General features: G+C 42.8%; 1 protein-coding gene across 7 annotated transcripts in view; it reads right to left on the bottom strand.

Annotated features, from left to right (window-relative positions):
- inpp4b (inositol polyphosphate-4-phosphatase type II B) overlaps positions 1–13,137 on the bottom strand; it is a 141,517-nt gene that overhangs the window by 118,220 nt on the left and 10,160 nt on the right. For 5 of the 7 annotated variants that reach the window (XR_013121214.1, XM_076973960.1, XM_076973961.1 and 2 more), the window contains exon 5: positions 2,014–2,132. Coding sequence is in view for 6 of the 7 variants with exons in the window: in XM_076973960.1 (XP_076830075.1) it covers positions 2,014–2,132 (119 nt within the window). In the remaining variant the exon portion in view is untranslated. Of the gene's footprint in view, positions 1–1,106; positions 1,462–2,013; positions 2,133–2,261; positions 2,375–13,137 lie in introns of those variants that run through there. The other 2 variants (XM_076973969.1, XM_076973964.1) reach the window with 2 other exon arrangements.

Raw genomic sequence — 13,137 nt, 5'->3', positions numbered from 1 at the left:
TCCCTGTGTGTGGCCCCTGGAGTCTGTCTCACAGAAACAGTTCCGCCACTCAAGAGTGGGATAACTGGAAGATGGTTTTGCTCATTGGATGGATGGACTGGATTGCTTTTCTGCGGTGTGTACTCATAGGTGCCAGTGTAGAACTCTGCTCCTCCTATTGCCCTCCCTGATCTCTGCCAGCTGGACTCCCAACTGCACATCCACGGACGTAGTTTTGGGGGGGGACGGGGGGGACATGTCCCCCCCACTTTTTCAAAAGCCGGTTTTGGTCCCCCCCAGTTTTTACAGTTAAAACCAAATATTTAAGTAGCGACGAAGTCATGTCCCCCCCACTTTTTAACGGTTAAAAAAACAATATCCAAATAGCGACAAATCTAGCACTAGGATCATGCAGCTCCGAGCCCCCAGGTCCACAGGATATTATGGTAGGAGGAGAGCGTTTTCAACCCAGCATGAAGAACCGACATTGTGGTTGTCTGGTCTTGAGTCTTGGGCTGATAATGGAAGATCAGGCTCAGTCGTGGTCAGGTATTAAGCCAAGCAATTGGGCTGAGGAGTTCTCTTAATGCCCTATTTGTAGTCCAGGACTTTACTGAAATTCGGATATTACTGTTTTACAAATAAAAAATCTTTTAGAGTGGATGTTAAAAAGTTAAATATAGTTAAATGTAATTTAATTGCATGAAAAATATATTTGGTATGAAGTTTTGGTATCAAATACAACTTCATTATGAAATGTAATAAAGTGAAAACATGGCAGAGCTATTATTAGAGAAAAAGGTTTAGCGAGGAAGTACTTATCACCTATTCAGCATAAATGCCACATCTTTGAGTGGTGACTCGACAGTAGAAAAGCAAAACATTCCATGTCCTCAGCAAAAAACGACAACAATACGACTTACTGAATGTAAAACAACTAATCATCAAATAAAGTTATCCAAGCAGTTGTGCGCTCACAGTAAAAGCATCTAATTAACTTAAAACAAAGGATAAAATAATTACCAGTGTGCTTTAACCAAAGAAAGCAAGACTCAAAAACACAGTCAAAGTTGAAGGTAGAAAGGCAGATGGAAAACCAGTGTTCCCAGTACAGTTTTCACACCTACCCTCTTCTTTCGTCTTCTAAAACATAAGGCCATGTCGATTTGTCCATTGGCTGCTCAGATCAGAGTCCAGTGTGAACAAGTTCTCACTACGATGTCCATGTGGTTAGCTCACACGCTAGCAGAGAGCCTCTGACTGCGCAGAAGGACAACAGAGTAGTACTTTATAGCTACAGTATGCTTAATGGCTGCCCAATTTAGCATTAGCGTTTATCATGTGTTGTCACTGCACATACAGCTTAACTGCAGTCTGAGTAGACTTAACAAAAGTGCTTCTCTCTCCCTTGCTCTGTCTCTATCTCTCTCTCCCTCCCTCTCTCTCTCTGTGCGTCTCTGTCTCTTTCCTGCAGCAAATCTCATTTAGAGGGAAATAGAGTTCTCTTTGTGCACTCAGGAGGGATAGACAGCCCATGTGGTGGAAGAGTGTAGGGAGGAGAGTGAGAAGGAGGGAGAGAGGGAAGGAAAGAGGGAGGGAGAGAGGGAGAGGAGAGGTGGAGGGGCTGGGGTTGTGGTATGGTACTGTCGGGGGGAAGGGGGGGTCCATTTCCTAAAAGGGCAAAGGGACGACCAGCTGTTGCCGCCAAATATGACTCTGGAGAGTGTCGTCATGACAACCGAACGTGGGTGTGACTGTATGTGTGGGCATGCGTTTGTCAGGAGGAGTGTGGAAGCATATAGGGTGGCACAATCAGAGTGATTCCATCTCTCACTCTCATCAAGTCAATTAAAAGTACACATAATAATACATGATGCTTTATACAGCCTTAATCCCGACTGCCTACCTCATACACTGACATTTTACAGAGAGCAGCACACAAGAGTTATCATTCTTTGCTGTTGTTTCAAAACATAAGGCCCTGAGACGACTGGAGTGAGAAGCGTGTGTGTGTGTGTGTGTGTGTGTGTTTACCTCCACCATCTCGGTACAGGCGCAGGCGACGATCTCCTGGCCATGAGCGTCCAACACAGCCACCTGCACCAGTGCGTTGGGCTTCCTGTCCCTGAACTCAGGTTCCAGCTCCCGACATGCTGACAGAGTGGACAGACAGAAACATGGAGGGAGGAGAAGGGTAGCAGGCGAGAGCAAAGGTTAGCAAACACAGGACACGCACAGGAAGAAGAGCTGAGAGAGGAGAGGAGAGAACGCAACAGACACACCCCGAAGAGAGACCTGCCGGGTGACTGTGGAGGCACATAGAGTCAAGGTGAAGACTGGGCACAAGGCTCCTGTTGAACACTCGGCGTCTCTTGCTGAGGCTGGGAGAAGAGCGTTCCCTCTCCCTCTCTCCCCACACACTCCCCCTCTCTCCCCACACACTCCCCCTCTCTCCCCACACACTCCCCCTCTCCGGTTTTAATAACAGCTAATTTCCGTCAGTGAAACTTTCAGCAAAGCAGCCCAGTTTGTCTTATAGCAGGAAAGGCCAGTTTCCCCTCTGGAGCCTTAAAGAAAAAAGCACAGTTTATTTCTCAGTTTCTCTCTCTCCTTCTCCCTCTCCTTTAGACGCCTCAAGTAATTCCACTCTGTGTTCCATAACTTTAGCCATTTACCACCGCACTACCGAACCCGTAAACATGTCTCCAGTGTAATCCACCAGCTGTCAGAATCAGACGAACATGGCGTGTGTTCATTTATGACGGTTGGACTGTAAGAGAGAAACAGACCTGCACTCAGTCAGCTCCAAGCTTTTCAACTGTCCAGCACATTCATTATGAACACATTTAAACGGAACTGAAAGCTGCCCTTACAATATGTGACCACACTGGGCACACATTTGCGGTATATTTAGTATTATTATAACAGAAAGATAGGCATGCGGCATGTTTAACTGCATTTACTGGGACGCATGTTCAGAAAATTGGCTCAGATGCCTACTGAATCAAGGCCAAAGTGAACATTTTATCTAAATGGAAAGGAAATATTCTGGCATATAACCAAACATTGATCTACACATAAAATGGCGGTCGTTTCTGACAGCACTGCAGTTAGGAACACCTAGGCCTGAGCTGCGTAGTTTTCTCTGAAATCTGTAGGTGAAACTCCTACACCTGCCTGTGTGTAGAACTTTTGTGTAGGTCTCATGCTGATGCTCACCACAGATGCAATACCTCAGATACAGTGTGACATTTTTTAAAATATATTTCTTTCTTTTAAAAGCAGTGATATACGGTTAATAACCACCAGTACCACGAGGTTTACTCACGACTGAATAAAAATATGACGTTAGAATACGCCACTGTTCGGCCGTAATTATACCGGTTGTCTGTCAAGACCTTTCCTATTTCAAAAAAAAGTCGCTGGACACGCAAGTTATGACGCTTTCTATAAATCCATTTTTGTATTAGGTTCAAATGTTGTCACCTCGCTCGAATTTATACAAACACTCAGAGATGTCACAGATGCCGACCATGCGACCTCTACTGCACGCCAAGCAGAAGAACCACTTTCATTTTGTAATCGCTCTGACTGTGGTTATGCAGAAATGTAAGCGAAGGTCTGCAGAGGGGAGGTGTACGTGCAGCTCACAGCCGGCAAACGTCCTTCCCTACACAAAGATAGTGTGACTAGTGCATGGGACTCTAACACGGAGTCGTATTCGTATTGTGCTGCGATACCACCAGCGGAAGAAAACTGTGAAGCACGACTGATATTTTATTACACCCAGATCGTACACCTGTACCGATCCTCATAAACTGGGCAATAAGTAGACTATTAAGCGCTTAAAAGTACATTCTAATGCGGAAAAGATTTACAACACTGACTGCTTAATTCGGTCTGAGACGTGGCTTAACTTGTGCCTGGAAAGTCTTCCCTGGGATAATAGATAATAGAGTTTTCGAGTTCCCGTTTTTGTTCATAATTTATCACTCGGCTATTAACCTTTTGGCTTTTAACACATTCCAATACGAGGTACTCTTTCCTGACAGCCCGTGTGTGGGAAATAAACGATTGGCATCCTTTCTGAGGTTATTCAAAATGCAAAAGAGAATAAAAGATGAATAGCGGGCAGTAAAAATGTACTGCGCCTTAGCAAATGTGCGACCGCTTTCCACATCTTAGTCCTGCACGCGCATTGTGCATCAGTCATCCGCATTTTAGAGTCTGATTGTGGAACAGTTAACCTCTGTCCCTTTAAGGCATGTTGCAAACATACGTAAAGCTGAAAGTCCACAGTGTTTTGGATGCATCTCCACCGATTCCTTCTGCAGGAGAATGCTTAAATCTTAAAGCAAAAATCCTCCCTTTACTGCAGCGTGGCCCCCTCAAAAGAACTCTGAGCTTCAGTGAACACTTGAGTGCAGCCTCCTGCACTAAACCCTGTAATTTCCTCAGGATGTGACAAGACTTGTAGCCAAGGGGCCATTCCATTTGTTCTGTTACTTTGCGAGCTCAGATGATCGAGGGTCGAATCACATTATACATCATGTACAACATTCAGTCTGCTGAGCACACCATTTTTAATAGCTCGAAGCACTTCAGGCCTTGATTGTGCTATAAGGAATTAAATCTTCACCACCAACTCAAACTGTAACCTTGTGAGGGCATGAAAGAGCTCAAAATCACATTCTACAAAATCTAATTTAAGACTGTCTGTAAGGTGTCAGCTGAGCGCGGATCTGAAAGCAATAAGTCCTAACTGCCTGACTCACGTTTATAGTGAAACGAAAAAGAACGTGATTAATGGAACCCCGCGCTCATCGGCAGCGCGCGGCTGGAAGACACACTAAATTGTATGGTAAACCTCTAATCTACAATCTGCCACCTCCGTCTACAAACGAACAAACAAAAAGCCATCTACTGAGCGTGTAAACAAGCCGCGGGAGAGAGCATAATATTTACTTCATTTGCGTCTGATGAAGTAGTTGTCCAACCCGCGTTCAGCACGCGGAGAGACAATGAGCACCATGATGACGGAAATCAAAAAGAGCCGTTTCCCTTTCATCATATCAAAGAACTGTATAATGAAAAGTGAGATTATCGTCTGTGTAAATACAACTGTGTGAGTGCGTGCGCGCTCGCACGTGTGTGTGTGCGTGTGTGTGCCTGTGCGGGCTCTAAGCACACATCTCACGAGTTGAATGCACATCATAAATCGACACCTTTGCTCCATAGCCAGGCCAGGCAGCAGGTTGCTGCTTCTGCAGTGGCATGAGGAAGATTTATCCAGAATCACTGTTTTCAGATTTATCCAGAATCACTATTTTCAAGCATTACATTTAAAACAACATTTTCCTTGGGTTTTGAAATGCTGTTTTACCATCTTCAATTCATTACCTACAAATTGCGTAATGTTTATGGCAGCTCCACTGTTTTCTGAATCAGTGTCAGAAACAGCCCTGTTTGAAAGCTTTGGATTCAATGGAAAAGTCTTGCTGCAGCCCAGTGCCTGGTGTGTCAGCCAGCCGGGGTTTCAGCCGGGGTTTCAGCACTGGTCAGAAACTGTAGTAATTCAGATGCATGACAGGCTGTGTTATTTTTTTAGATCACGGCAACATTTTCAATCGAAATTTCAGGAGCATTTGTACAGACATAAAGCCTTTAGCGTGGAATGCTAGCCGTCTGAAGCAGAAATGGACAGAGCTCTTCGAAGTGGCCCTGGGCGGCATGCTAAAGTAAACGTTGAATTCACTGAGCTTGCTCACCAAAAGGCCAGCCTGACAAACAGCCATGCTGGCAGGGCAGCAAAAGGCACAAATAATCTTCCAGAGTGGAGACAGGGAAATTATGTATTTAGTGTGTTTTCAAAGGAAGAAAGCAGGAAGGACCTAGCATGATACTCTGAGTGACTGAGACACCTTTTAATTTCAGAGTTAAAGGAACCAGAGCCATGCAGTTGCACTGTGTACTGGTGAAAGTGTTAGCTACCATGCAGAAGAGCACTCTGCATGGTGTTAGAGCCTAGGAGTCCAGGGCCATGGACCACATGTTTGGGGCTGAGGTTCTAGAGGTTCCTCACGTCAACACAGTCAGGCATCTGCAGTAATGATGATCACCTGCTGTACACTTGACAAGGATCGCCGAGTAGAAAGGAGATCCCTTCATCCTATGAACTCAGTGCCGCTGATGTGCAATATTGTGCACCGGCTCCCAAGTGGTCCACTTGTCCGAGGTTTAGATGTATTATTGAGAGACTGCAATTTTTAAACCAGCTGATGCTACAGCCATTCATGGTCAGGAGTCCAGGAACATGCTGCTGGCTCTGTTCTCTGGGTTGATTAGAGCCATGGTTGCCCGAAACACGTTCACATCATTAGATGTATGAGCTGTGCTGAAGATGGCGCTCTCCTCCAAGAGCAGGGCTCAAGAAACACGGTGACTGTGTCTGCCTGTCTCTGAGGAAGCAGACGTTCTAACTCTCCCAGCTCGCTGGCTGCCTTCTGAGAGAGGAGACTTGGGTAGCAGGTGGACATTGGAAATAACTAAACTGTGAGAAAATTGGGTTCCAGTCCAAATGCTTTGGAACTGAAGATGACAATGAACAAAAGAAGAGTGGCATTGCTCCCTGACCGCATACAGGCAGAGATTTACAGACAGCTGTAAAACATTTTAAGACACATTTGATGAGACATGCAGAGAGCGTGTGTCCTCATATGAGATCCCCATGAACTGGAGGCCTTGGATCAGCTCCTGGGTCGTCCGAGTGCGAGTCAGAAGGTGGCATGCTCAAAGCTGATTGTCAGGGTGTTAACACAGCTTCCATCCAGTGCTGTGAAACTACATTAGACAAAGAGATTTCCCAGTTGGCTCCATCTCTGTGTTCAAGCACATGAAACTCCCTCATGCACTGCAGGCTCTGGGAAGTCTCTGTGAAGTCACAGTTCATCTCGCTGGCATGCATGGAGTTACCACACCACTGGCATCACGGGAGATGGTGTATGTGTGAGTGTTTCTGTGTTTGCGTGTGTGTGTTATACAAAAAGTGTCTCCTTTAACCCTGTTCCTTGACATCTCAGGGACAGCCATGGGGGACCACCATGCAGACACCTGAAAGTCACATCCCTTTAAGAACAGGACATGCACCACAGTGCCTCTGCGACCTGCACACTAACCGCACACTTGCATCCACCTTGGCTTCTCTGATCAAAGTTTGCATTGATTAAAAGAGGAAATCACATTGACCTGGCAGAAAATGGTTCTGAGGCCCAAGATAGCAGCAGGATGCTAAAAGGGTCAAGGAGAAGAAGAGACTAGGTGAGGTCTTATCTGCACAGGCAGTGCCCATCTGATCGGCTTTGCTGTTGTGTCTCCACACAAGTGAATCTTAACAAGAGATCTGTCCAGAGGAACATGAAAGGGTGGGTGACTGGACTGACAGGTTCCACACAGTAGGGCCAGTGGGCCCGGCACCTTGTACACCATTACAGTCCATTTCATCAGATACTACGACTGCTGTTCCACCACAAAGGTGACAAGACCCCCGCATGCACACACACACACACACACACACACACAGATACGCATGCCCATACAGTGTAGTCACATCGTATGTTTGCAACACACACACATAAACCATTATATCAAAGCAATATAGCAGACCTTTTTGCTGCTTTCTAAAACACCTGGGAGAAAATAGCACAAGAATTTTCTCTTTGACATGAACCACAAAAGCAGCCAGTGTGATTTCTAATTACAGAGGAAAATGTTGCTGCGTAGTCTCTTCATGTTTCTGCACTGTTCCTTTTCCTGAGTTTGCGCCCCTAAGACGAGTAACTGCAATCTAACCTTGAAAGCATCTGTTATGATGCAGACATAACAGGTCCAGAGCTGCAAATGATCCGTCAGGCTTCAGATCACATGCTGTTATTTATATGCCATTCAATGATACCATCCAGAAGATATATTTTCATTCATGAATAGCGTGACTTGCCAGCTAATCACCTGAACGACTGCTGTGCCAATACAATTACATACAATCATGCTGAATGCGATTCACAATTACCATAACAATCTCCCACTCAGAACAATAATGTTTGCCGACCCATGGGGCTACAATTATACTTTACTGGTTATGCTTTATGGCTGGAATCTGTGGCTCAGTTCACCAAAGGATAACTTTGGTTTATTTTTAGCCTCGTGCAAGGAGACTTGGTGGTCTCAAAATGAATCTAAATCCCATTAAAGAACAGACAAGGGGCCATGAAGTTGCTATGGGAGACAAATATGCTCTTGGATATTCACTGCATTAATCATATTAGCACTTCAATTAATTTGACATCACTATTTGCATGCGCTGCTTTGCAACACCTGTGTCGCTCTCATGTTGTTGCTGAAATAAAAATATATTTTCCTCCCCCCCACCCCCAAGACAGCCTTATTGGCTGTGTTTCATAGAGAACAGCATGCATCTCGGTGATACACATTCAGCCAATCAGGCTGATGAAGCAAATGTTGTCCTGCATCACCCTTAATGATCAGTTTGAAAAACCTCCATTTTGCATAATGGGGAATATGGCAGGATTCAGAGGTTAGCAAACGGTCCTGGCTAATTATTGTCATTTTGGGCTGAACTCCACCAACTCAGTGGCAAACCAGCTGCCTACAGATTTGCAATCGGCAAATTTATCACAATTCACTGTGCACACAGAACATAGGCTGTCACACCACGGACGATCATGGACATTAGCATTAAACGTCCCGCTGAACAAAGCCTCTTTGAATTAGACTAAATGTTAGTCTAGTCGTGGTCTAAAATATTGGAACACCTGCACTTCTTTCAGAAGCACCACTGGTCATAGAATATAGTTGCAGTTACAAATGCGTTGGTGTTCACATGTTTGCTTCTGTTGCTTGCATTGAAACAACACACGAAAAGCTCAGGAGACAAATCTGATACAGAACTTTAGAAATGCACAAAACTGTTTTTTTTTCAAAACTGTGGATTTCAAATATACTCTCCTCCTATAACATTTATTTAAATCCACCTGTGGCAAGTAACGTGCTAACAAAATCAAAATGACACTTGAAATTCGTTTAAATAGGGATTCGTTGAGGCAACCTTTATCTGTGCACACTGAGCATGGAGAAGTGAAGAATTGGAAAGACCTGTGAGAACCAAAACTGTGGAAAAGTGCAAACAGCCTCAAGGCTGCAAGTCTCCCTCCAGGTCTTGATGTTTGTGTCCACTGCCTGCAATGTCATTAACAGCTTTACATCACATAGCAATGCAGACAACATGGATGACTGTGATAAATGAATGATTGAATGGTGGATATAGAGCCTCTGTCGCCTTCCAAACAAATTCAAGCTGACCTACAGATACAGGGTATAACAGTGTCAGATCATTCTCTCCATCAACATCCCAATGAAACAGGTATAGTAGGAAGCCCAGAAGGACCCCACTGCTGCCACAGAGTGTTACATAAACCAAAGTGGCGTTTGCCAGAACTTCACTGAGGAAGCCACAGTCCTTCTGGGAGAATGTTCTGTGAACAGCTGAGACCAAATTGGAGCTTTTGGGGGTAGGCCTAAAGTATGATAGTGTGCCACCATGTACCTTCAAAACGTACAACATGGACCCTACAGACAAACACGGAGGTTCACATCATGTTTTGAGCTTTGCTGCTTCTGACAGTCAATGCATTTCTGTTAGATCTTCCTGTAGGACAATGACCCAAAGTATATTTTTAAAAAGCATCCAGCGTTCAATTTAAGACAAAGTGCTAGAGAGTTTTATAATGGCCAGGAATGAGCCAAGATCTAAATCCTAAAGAACATCTGTGAAGAGATGTCACTAGCTGTTAGAAGGTAACCTTCGAATCTGAAGACATGAAGCAGTAGGAAAACAAAAAAAATGGTCCAGAATAACTAATCAGAATCAGAATACTTTATTGATCCCCGAGGGGAAATTGCAGATGTTACAGTTGCCCAATTCCATACATAAAAATAAAATATATGTTCAATATATCTATTAAATCTATATATACACATATAATAAGAATAAAGTGGCAAAGTAAGTGTAAAGTGGCAAATGCAGTAGTGAAGTGATCAGTGTTATTGCACGTTTTGTATTGCATGTATAAAAACTGTATATACGTTTTATATATATATATATATATATATATATATATATATATATATATATATATATATATATATATATATATATATATATATATATATATAAAATACTGTATATACGTTGTTATTGCACATATACATTTTATTTACACATGAAGTGAGGAGTTGTAGAGTTTGATGGCCACAGGTAGGAATGACCTCCTGTGGCGCTCTGTGGTGCTTTTGGGTGGAATGACTTACATTCCATTGCATTCATTACATTCATGGTTACATTACATTCATGGTTACAGGAACTTCATGATTTCAGTTTTATTGTTTCAAAAGGGTGTGCTTCCAAATATTAAGTTGAGGGTGCCAATAATTTTGTCCAATCCAGTTATGAAGTTGTGTGGAATGATATCATATTTACTTTGTTAACCTCAGTTTTTTTTGTTTTGTTCCAGTGCAAATGAAAACAAATTAACAAAAAAAAAAACAAAAACATGAACAAAGCATTATTTTTGCCCAGTCACATGAAGGGGCAGTATGCAATGGCCAGAGTGCCACAAATACCAAGTCCAAGTGCCACTGGGACACTGTAACTTATTTTACAAAGAAACAAGTTGAAGCAGTGTGTTCTCAAAAAATCTGTATGAGTTTCCTGCATCTAAAGCACAAACAACTCAGCTTTAAAAACTCAGCTTTAAAAATGGACACCAAAATGGCATGGAACACAGCGTGTACAGAGTGCAGGACACCAGGCGTAATTAGGAAAGGGTGGCCTGTTGTAATGGAGGCTCCATTACAACTAAAGAAGAACTCCAAGGAACCCTGTCTTTGGCCTCAATTATAAATAGGAACGTGTCGTGATTAATTACTATTTACTCAGCCAATCATGTTACTTATCTTGTATTGTTTAAACAGCTGTGCTAAACACACCACCACGTTATAAAAAGAGCACATCTGTGTGCTGCTATAAATAGCATCACCATTAGGGTTATTTGAATGTTATTCCATCACCTGCTGTAAGTGCTGCATATTTCCAGCATGTGTTCTGTTTCTACGTGCTGGTACAATCCAAATGATCAAAGGACTGCTGTTGGTTGTAACGCTGCTTTGAGTTTGGATGCGAGTTGTACCGCAATGACATTCAATTCCACAGTGAAATCGCAGCTGATCAAGACATCATTACAGAAGTCGAGACTACAGCTCAAGGTGCTGCCCTTATAAAGGCTGGATGAAAGGGAAGGGGAGAGGGGAGCACGAGGCCCAGACGGGGGCGGCACTGTGTCCACTCCAGAGAGGGTAATACCGCAACGAAATAAGCATGTTAGCAAACATGCAGAGAGCTCTCAGGGAACTATTTGGCACTGCATGGACCCTGTTTATCCAGAGGGGAACCTGACAACTACAAATATCTAAAACGAAATAGCTAAACTGGGAGTCGGGGGATTTTAGGGCTTTCATCTCAGCGTTTGAAAGGTTTAGGAGTTCCTTCAGGCAAATGCCAAAGTTATGCCGTTCAATGTCATGCTCAAGAGTAAATATCTAATCAAAAATATGGATCTTCTGAGAGACCTACATAAGCCCCTTAGGCACAAACACATAATTTATGTTGAAAATAGTTTTAGAAATGTTTCTACACAATACAAGAGCAGTGTTGGATTAATTTCTACAGCCCTGAATTCAAATCTAATTAATTTAACATTCATGGATAAGTTAATAAAAACATGAATCATGGTTTATTAATTATTTAACCACTGTACTTACAGATAAAGCATAGTGCATTATGTGTAGTCATAGTGCATTTTGACTGGTCATAGTCTTCCTCATCCTCCATCATGTCACCCTGGTATTACAGAGCACATGTTGTAGATGTAGCACACAACAGCAAAAGCTTCACGTCTCAGACAGGAATAAAGACGCTACATATGGTATATCCATCACTGCGGCGACGGACTTGTTGTCTAGCAGAACTAATTTAACTTTAAGATGTGCTTTGAGAACATCCCTTGATGGCAGTGTGGAAAAATAATTAAAAGATCCCCTATAAACACCCTACATTCTATACGGCTTGACAACTTCCATACACAGGAGCAGTCTCTCCCCCTCATGACATCACCCTCATAAACTGCTGACTGCTTCCATCTGCCATGCTGTAGCTACACTTGTTTTCTCCGACAGCTACAACATGCCGCTTCACACCTATAGTAATGTTTTGCATCATACTGTACATCACAGGGGCACTCCCATACATAGGGACTTCTGATGTCAACACTACCACATTTACTGGCACATTCTACTTTATATATATATATATATATATATATATATATATATATATATTATATACATATACACATACACACATGGTGTACGCTATATTCTATTCAGCTTTACATGGTATATGTATCCTATACACCATTACATTTACTTTTACATTTGGGGCATTTAGCAGACATTCTTATCCAGAGTGACTTACTTTGCCATCTGTTCACCTGTTTAGTACCATAAACATGTCAGACTACTATTAAACTATACTACTAAGCCTCCATATGGTACAATGTACGTTATACCCCTTTACATGGATAAAACTCTATATTCTATACCCCATTACATGGTATAGTCTATATTCTATACGCCATTAAATGTTATAATCTAATTTGTATACAGCCATCATAAGGTAATTTTTTTAATTCTTTCTCTGCCTGAAGTCTAGAACATTGAAATTTAAAGTTGGAGGTGTGGCTCGGCTGCACCACACCATGATGTGCACTTTGCGTCTACAAAAAGAGACTCTGCTTTTTGTGATTAAAGAATGTGTTGAAGGTGAGGGTGCAGTTGCTTTTTAAGCAATGGCAATGAAATTGTCAAATGTAATGTAGGTTTATAGAATCATGGAGTGGTTGCTGTGGTGATGGGACAATCCTCTCTAATCTGTAGAACAAAGAGGTTCAATAGTGTCCCTGATGTAGAGAGACCGGGCCATGACATCACTAGAAAAACATCATATCTCTTTGTTTAGTTGCGATCATC

Source organism: Brachyhypopomus gauderio, chromosome 15 (genome assembly GCF_052324685.1).
Source record: "Brachyhypopomus gauderio isolate BG-103 chromosome 15, BGAUD_0.2, whole genome shotgun sequence".
In the NCBI taxonomy this organism is placed as follows: domain Eukaryota; kingdom Metazoa; phylum Chordata; class Actinopteri; order Gymnotiformes; family Hypopomidae; genus Brachyhypopomus; species Brachyhypopomus gauderio.
This window is presented reverse-complemented; position numbering and strand designations above follow the sequence as displayed.